This window comes from Ranitomeya variabilis, chromosome 4 (assembly GCF_051348905.1).
Source record: "Ranitomeya variabilis isolate aRanVar5 chromosome 4, aRanVar5.hap1, whole genome shotgun sequence".
NCBI classification, from domain to species: Eukaryota; Metazoa; Chordata; class Amphibia; order Anura; family Dendrobatidae; genus Ranitomeya; species Ranitomeya variabilis.
Genome location: NC_135235.1, coordinates 296,429,276 through 296,437,333, shown reverse-complemented (window position 1 = coordinate 296,437,333; position 8,058 = coordinate 296,429,276). Strand labels below are relative to the sequence as shown.

The 8,058-nt window shown below is 38.8% G+C and overlaps 1 protein-coding gene across 1 annotated transcript; it reads left to right on the top strand.

Annotated features, from left to right (window-relative positions):
* On the top strand, positions 1-6,399 carry LOC143764571 (arylacetamide deacetylase-like 4). Its single transcript, XM_077250265.1, has 4 exons — positions 1-240; positions 2,259-2,481; positions 4,405-4,468; positions 5,505-6,399. The coding sequence occupies exons 1-4, from the start codon at positions 16-18 to the stop codon at positions 6,259-6,261; spliced, it is 1,269 nt and encodes a 422-aa protein (XP_077106380.1). The 5' UTR covers positions 1-15; the 3' UTR covers positions 6,262-6,399.
* Positions 6,400-8,058: the final 1,659 nt, after the last annotated feature.

Sequence of the window (8,058 nt, the reverse complement as noted above, 5' to 3'; positions counted from 1 at the left end):
TATCCTGCAATTACTATGGATAGGATCCAGGAAGTGAAGACACAAGTAAGGAAATCTGCGAGAATGCTCGGAGTACTGGCTGCTCCGCTCTGTGCAATCTGCATTTTTCTTGTCTTGTGTCTTCTGACATTTTTGGGGGTCACCTGGTATGAATCCTCAAAAGCAGAGTACCCCCTGGGGATTGCAAACCCTAAAATGCTGAAGACACTTCATACATTTGTCACTGGCACATTCCTCCTGGTGAGTCCATAGTCTGAAGATGAAGATTTCCTTTTTTCTGTCGTTTGTTTTATCTCCATTTTTTTGCTCTATTACATTTCTTACTATTCTATTTATTTTTTACTTTTTTTTTTATCTTTTGCAACAATTTACCCCATAAACTTTAGAGAAAACCTCATTGACAACCGCATGTAAAGGCCATGGTCAGGTAGTGCCACAATGTAGCTGGCAAATATTTATTTTTTACTAAACAGTTACTATACTATAGGGGAGGCAAAATTGTGCTGATTTTTAGTTGTTTTCTTTTTTTTGCTGCTTTTTTCATGTGGAAATTATTGGTCTCTTTCCTTTACATTGTTCTTACAGGAATCCACAGGTAATTCTTTTCACTTCATGCACTTTGCTTCATGTCTTTTGCACCCACTTGAGGGTTTTTGAGGAATTGGCTAAGATTCTTCAGGAATGCTGCCGGAACCTAACGTCTAGCTATGCATCATGTTTGTAGCAGGTTATAACAGCCAGAGAGGATCTGCTAAGTGCTAAAGAGGCTGGTAATGAAGGAGATGAATAATTCTGAGACTGCAGTAACCAGTAAGGCTTCGTGCACACTTTGCGGTTTTTGCTGCGGATCCGCAGCGGATTTGACGCTGCGGATCCACAGCAGTTTTCCATGCAGGGTACAGTACAATGTTACCCTATGGAAAACAAAAACCGCTGTGCCCACGATGCGGAAAATTCATTGCGGAACCGCTGCGGAAAAAAAGAAGGAGCATGTCACTTCTTTCTGCGGATTCCGCAGCGGTTTTCAACATGCACCAATAGGAAAGTGCAGTTGAAAACCCGCAGAATAATCCGCAGAAGAAACCGCATGAAAATCCGCAGTGAAAACTGCAGCGTTTTTTCACTGCGGATTTTCAAAAACCGCTGCGGAAAAATCCGCAGAAGAATCCGCAACGTGTGCACATACCCTAAAAGTGGATTTTGTGTTGATTTTGGAGAAACCTCTTGTTGCACTAGTTGTGTTCTTAGTTGTTTTTGTTTCATCAGTTTATTGCAAACAGCAGAAAATTTGCAAATTTTGCTAATAAACTTACTCTGTAATAAAGGTGGAGGAGAAACTGGGACCTGCTGAGAAAGCCATCCTAACCGAGAAAAATTGTCACCTGCGAAAGAGAAAAATATAACACACAGATTACAATACACGTTATATTATTTAGTCTTTTCCTAACCCGAACTGACATTAGGATTAGGAACTCAGCAAGATAAATGACCTGACCTTCCTTTTATTTCTTACATTAGAAATAAAAAAACTAAAAAAAAAATGGTTAGACAATTGTTATTTTTAAGATTATGACATACTCCAGCATATCAGATGTCGTGCAATCGTAACAAATAAAGAAATCAATCTAGAGACAGACAAATATAAAAACTATATTTGGTAAAAAAAAATTGCACTAATATTGAAGAAACGTGCATTTTTCATATTTTTTTTTAATTTTTGTAAGATTTTTTTGACAGAAGAATTCCTTCAAAATATTCTATCAATGAAAAGTCTTATTTCTCCTGAAAAAATCCAACATAAAATATATTTGCTCAGCTGTTCCATAGACAATTAATGGAGAGGAGGCTGTGCATGCATTGCACACATCTCTGCCCCATTCAGGATGTGGCTGCATTGATTTTTTTTGCAATAAGCCTTTTATATTTTTTACATTTATAATTAGTACCCCGGGTCCTATAGTTTTGCATTATTTTGTGAAATTGACAATGGTTGGTCTTCAAAGGAGATCTTAAATACCTGGCTACAATACTAATATACTGCAGGATACAGACAGGGCCAATGACATACAGCAGAGGCAGCATAAACAGGCAGGACCCGCACTGAATGGAGCAGACTCAGCTCCCGAGCCCGCGCCTAAAGTGATAGCACAGCAATCGCTAAGGGGTGAAATAGTAGTTGTTCTACTATAATAACTGATTGCAGAATGGACATTGCCTATAAGGTTATTTTTTCACTTTTTCTTTTCTTTGCTCCACAGGGGAAAGCTCTTGACAAACTCAGAGTATGGAACATTGCAGGGTTTATTAATTCTCTAGAAAAAATATTAATGCCTAAGGTGAAGGATGATCCAGAGATCTTCACAAAAGACTTACAATTTGGAGGAGTGCCGGTGAGAGTCTACCAGCCCCGATCTCCTTCAGCTGGTGGCAGAAAAGGAATCATGTTCTTTCATGGAGGAGGATTCATGTTGGGGAGTATCAGTAAGCAAATCAAACTCTGTAGTTTAAAGATTGATCCACTGTATGAAGGGACGTACTTACTTATTCATTTGTCTAAAGGTTCATGCACTCAGCTGTAGGGTATATTCAAACAGGATGTTGGGAAAATCCAACGGTGCAAAATCTGCAAAAAAAAACCTTGAAGTTGCATTGTGAAGGTTGGAAATCTGGATTTCGATTCCTAAAAAGTTCTCTGCACCGTGTAAATGAGATCTCATCCACAATCTCATCTACAATGCTGCTACTGGAGTAGATTTGGGGCATTTTGGACTTTTTCTGTTTGAGTCTGACATGTATCCAATAACCAATCATGGCTCATTTCATTAGATTATGTATGTATACAGGTATAAAGATGTGCTGCTTTGAGGGGACAATGACTCTGTACACACTTTGTCTGTCAGAATCTGTGCACCACTGTATATATTATGAGTGTGACACTGTGTACAATCTGTTTTGAGTCCATTTATTTGTAAGCGGGTGTTGGGACACTTTTCAACCTCCTAACAACCTTTCAGGGAAAAAGAGTGACCCCATTGAGCAGTAAAGGCTAAGCAACAATAATCACAAAGGAAAGGAGAAGCAGGGTACCGCCACTTGCACATATACAATACCTGGCTTTTTCTCGTGTAGCCAACAGCATCAACTATCATCTATAGCAACGGTTAGTAGTGGGGTAGTACAGGGGTCAGTATTGGGCCCTCTTCTTTTTAACATATTTATTAATTACCTTGTAGGGGGCATTCAGAGTACAATTTCAATATTTGCAGATGACACTAAACTCTGCAGGGTAATCAATACAGAGGAGGACAATTTTATATTGCAGGATGATTTATGTAAACTAGAAGCTTGGGCTGATAAATGGCAAATGAGCTTTAATGGGGATAAATGTAAGGTCATGCACTTGGGTAGAAGTAATAAGATGTATAACTATGTGCTTAATTCTAAAACTCTGGGTAAAACTGTCAATGAAAAGGACCTGGGTGTATGGGTGGATGACAAACTCATATTTAGTGGCCAGTGTCAGGCAGCTGCTACAAAGGCAAATAAAATAATGGGATGCATTAAAAGAGGCATAGATGCTCATGAGGAGAACATAATTTTACCTCTATACAAGTCACTAGTGCGACCACACTTAGAATACTGTGCACAGTTCTGGTCTCCGGTGTACAAGAAAGACATAGCTGAACTAGAGCGGGTGCAGAGAAGAGCGACCAAGGTTATTAGAGGACTGGGGGGTCTGCAATACCAAGATAGGTTATTACACTTGGGGCTATTTAGTTTGGAAAAACGAAGGCTAAGGGGTAATCTTATTTTAATGTATAAATATATGAGGGGACAGTACAAAGACCTTTCTGATGATCTTTTTAATCATAGACCGGTGACAGGGACAAGGGGGCATCCTCTACGTCTGGAGGAAAAAAGGTTTAAGCATAATAACAGACGCAGATTCTTTACTGTAAGAGCAGTGAGACTATGGAACTCTCTGCCGTATGATGTTGTAATGAGTGATTCATTACTTAAATTTAAGAGGGGACTGGATGCCTTTCTGGAAAAGTATAATGTTACATATATACACTAGATTCCTTGATAAGGCGTTGATCCAGGGAACTAGTCTGATTGCCGTATGTGGGGTCGGGAAGGAATTTTTTTCCCCATGGTGGAGCTTACTCTTACCACATGGGTTTTTTTTGCCTTCCCCTGGATCAACATGTTAGGGCATGTTAGGTTAGGCTATGGGTTGAACTAGATGGACTTACAGTCTTCCTTCAACCTTAATAACTATGTAACTATGTAACTATGTAACTATGTATGATTGATATTTAATATGTCCTGATATTGGAAAGTTTCTATAACATCAATAAGAGAATAGATCCCAATAACTAATGACTTATATATTTGGTTTAGACACGTATGACGCTCTCTGCCGATACCTAACGAAGAATTCTGGAGCTGTGGTCGTCTCTGTTGGGTAAGGTCACAACATTACTGTAAAATTTCTTCAAGTTTTATTTAAAGACTATCTATCACCAGGTCAAAAATGGCCATATGGTGCTCTAATTTTATTCCCTCTTCTCCCCTGAGCATTCATATTTTTTTTTTTATCTGCGAAACAGTTCTAGAGATGTAGACCTTTTTATTTGACATTATTTTCATGATCTCTATGAAAGGGGTGTGGCATATGGGGGTAATTATGTAAAATTGCCTACAGACATGCCCCAGAGGATCCTATGAGTCACGCCCTCTTGTAAACACATTAAAAATGAATACTCAAAAACAAAGCCCATGTCTCTGGAACCATATGATGGATTTTAAAAATATAAAAATCTGAATAATCAGGGGAGCAGTGGGAATAAAATAAGAGCAACAACTTGTCACTTTTGACCTTGTGGCAGGTTCTCAATTATGTAGTGATGATGAGATGTGATTTTTTTTTTTCACTTCAATTTTTAGGCCTAGGGACAATTAATGTGTATAAAAGTGTGTTGTCTAAAGCAACCAATCCAATAACAGCTGGAAATAAAATTGGATTGGTTGTTTTGGGAACTGCCGCACCTGTATTCGTTTTCATATCAAGTGCCAAATGGGGAGATAAGAAAAAAGAAATTGTGCACGGCAATAACTCATATTGTAGCTCCCATTTTTGGAACACAAAGGCTGACGTGATTGGTTGCCATAATCAGTTCCCTCTATATTTCCAACTAAAACATTGTCATAAAGGTGCTGCCTGCTTCAAACATCTTCTGTCTATGTATGGAGGATTCCCAACAAGAGTAGCTCCAAAAAATGTTTTTCCATCTGAGGAACATGGCTTGACCAAGGCTCATTTTCATTGGGTTATGCTTCGGGAGTAATCAATAATACCTTATACAAAGTACCTCCAAACTATATGAACTTGGTAGAGGTTGTAAACAACGCATATGGTGGTCTTTATTATCCAGATATTGACCCAAGCCTAATCATAAAGGTCCAATAAAAAGTATTTATTTTTTAAATATATATTTTAGGTACCGCTTAGCCCCAAAGCACAGATGCCCGGCTGCATTTGATGACTGTGTCTTGGCTACAGTTCACTTTCTGAAGACGGCACAAGAACATGGAGTCGATCCTTCTTCTGTTATAATATGTGGAGACAGTGCCGGGGGCAATCTTACAGCTGGGGTTTGTCAAGCTCTTGTGGGGAGATCAGATATTCCAAAGCCTCTTGGCCAGGTGATGATATACCCAGTGCTCCAGATGGCGGACTTCAATTTACCCTCGTACCAACAAAACAAGATGATCCCATTGTTAAGCCAAGAAAGTTGTCTATACTACTTAATTACCTATATAAGTGATGATCCTTCTTTGTCGAAAGAAATGATAAAGGGCAGCCATGTTCCTCCTGAAATAAGACAAAAATTAAGTAAGTGGTTGAGTTCTGAGGAATTTATGGTCAAAGGCTACAAACCTCATATCATGGCGCCCTTTAATAAAGATGTTTATGAGAAAGTTAAGAAAGCTTTTGACCTTCCATGTTCTCCATTGTTCTCCGATGATGCTGTGATCCGACAACTACCACAGGCCTACATACTAACATGCGAGTTTGATGTTCTTCGCGATGAAGGAATAATCTACAAGAAAAAGCTGGAGGAAAATGGAGTCCCGGTCACATGGTATCATGCTAAAGATGGCTTCCATGGAATTGTTAGCTTCTATCATCACCCTGATGGGGTATCCGGAAAGATGGCTTTGGATAATATTGTATCTTACATTAAAAACCTTTGAGACCTTGTATGGATGAAAAATTGTGCATCGTTGTTCTAACGCCAGAAACTGGAAGATCTCATTTATGTGATGTGATTTACTATAAAATTGTAACATTTCAATAAAAGGTTTATATAAGAGAGGTTTCCTTCACAATAAGATTTTTATCAGCAGTTTTTATTCAATTTTGTGAGATCAATGAATTTGTTTATATCATATTGTTGGGTGTCATTTTTGTGTAGTGTTGGTGAGTGCTGTGACTATACATAACTCTTATACACTGGCATCTGGTCATCCATACCACAGAGTACGTTTTCTTACAATTTGACCCTATATGCTGACGCTGTAGAAGTATAGCTGAAAGTATGGTGTTAAGTGTAAAAGCAGGAGGATGCGGGGAAATAGAGCTGGAGTGACAGATGCTTCAGATCTACCATAGCTTTTCATCCTCATTTATATATCAATGCAAACGCAGATTTATCAATAATGGAGAACCTGACTGGCCTTGTAAAGGTATTGCTGGACTTGTCTAGATCCCAATTTTGGAAAATGGCAACATAAAAATGTTTTCATTTACAAATTTTAGATTTTTTTTAAGTCACGATAATATAAAAAAATTATATCAGTTTGCTATCATCATAATTATACTGATCATGTCACCCGGTCATTTTTACCACACAACACTGTAAAGAAAACGAAACCCATAAATAATGGCACAATTTCTTTTGTCTTCACCATTTTTGAGTACATTATATGGCAAAATGAATGGTGTGATTCAAAACTAGAACTGGTCCTGCAAAAAGCAAACCCTCAAACGACGATGATGATGGAAAAATAGCAATGTTATGACTCTTAAAAGAATGGGAAGAAAAAATGTTAATTAGTTGTTTAGTTAAAGGGGTAAAACAGACCTGGGCAAACTGCAGCCCTTGGACCATATCAGGCCCTCTGGCTATTCCAGTCCGGCCAGTGGACCAAGACAGCCGAAGGGCTGAAACAGCGGCCACAGGCAGCACCATGCCCTCCTGCGCCCTCCGCCCATTCGTCGACTTCTGTCGTCACTATCGGCATCCTGTGGATGAAGACAACGGTGAATATATTGGTGGAAGACAGGGCCACCGACTCCATCTTCTACCAGTCAACGTGATGATGTCATTGTATCAGATTTCGGTTGAGACATGCTTGAACTTGATTGAGAGCTGCCCACAAGGTTTCAGGCAGTGTTGAAAACCAAAGGTGGATTCACAAAATAATCAAAATTTATAATTTTAGAAGCAAAACAGTAACAAAGCGGTGACATAACAAGAATCTGCATAACTAATAATATGCTAAATAGTTGAAAGTAAAAATAAAGTTTGATATAGCGAAGATGATTGTCTATAAAATGATGGTAAACTCATGTTCAAAGCAGTAATGAATGTTGAGATATAGAGCCTGAAAGTCAAAAGTTCAAAACATTTTTATCCTTTTGCTCATCGCTGTATATAGGAGGCTATCTTGGGCTCACATTGTATATATGGAGGTTATGTGGGAGCTCACACTGTATATATGGAGGCTATGTGGGGGACTCATACTGCATATTGGAGTCTATGTTGGTGGGTCATACTGTTTATAGGGAGGCTATGTGGGGCACATGCTGTGTATATAAGGCTATATGGGGGCTCATGCTATATGTAGGGATGCTATATGGGAATCATGCTGCATATAGAGGGCTATGTGGGGATCATGTCTATTTAGGTTATGAGGGGCTCAAACTGTATATATGGAGACTATGTGGTGCTCACACTGTATATTCCTATGTGGGGCTCACACTGTATA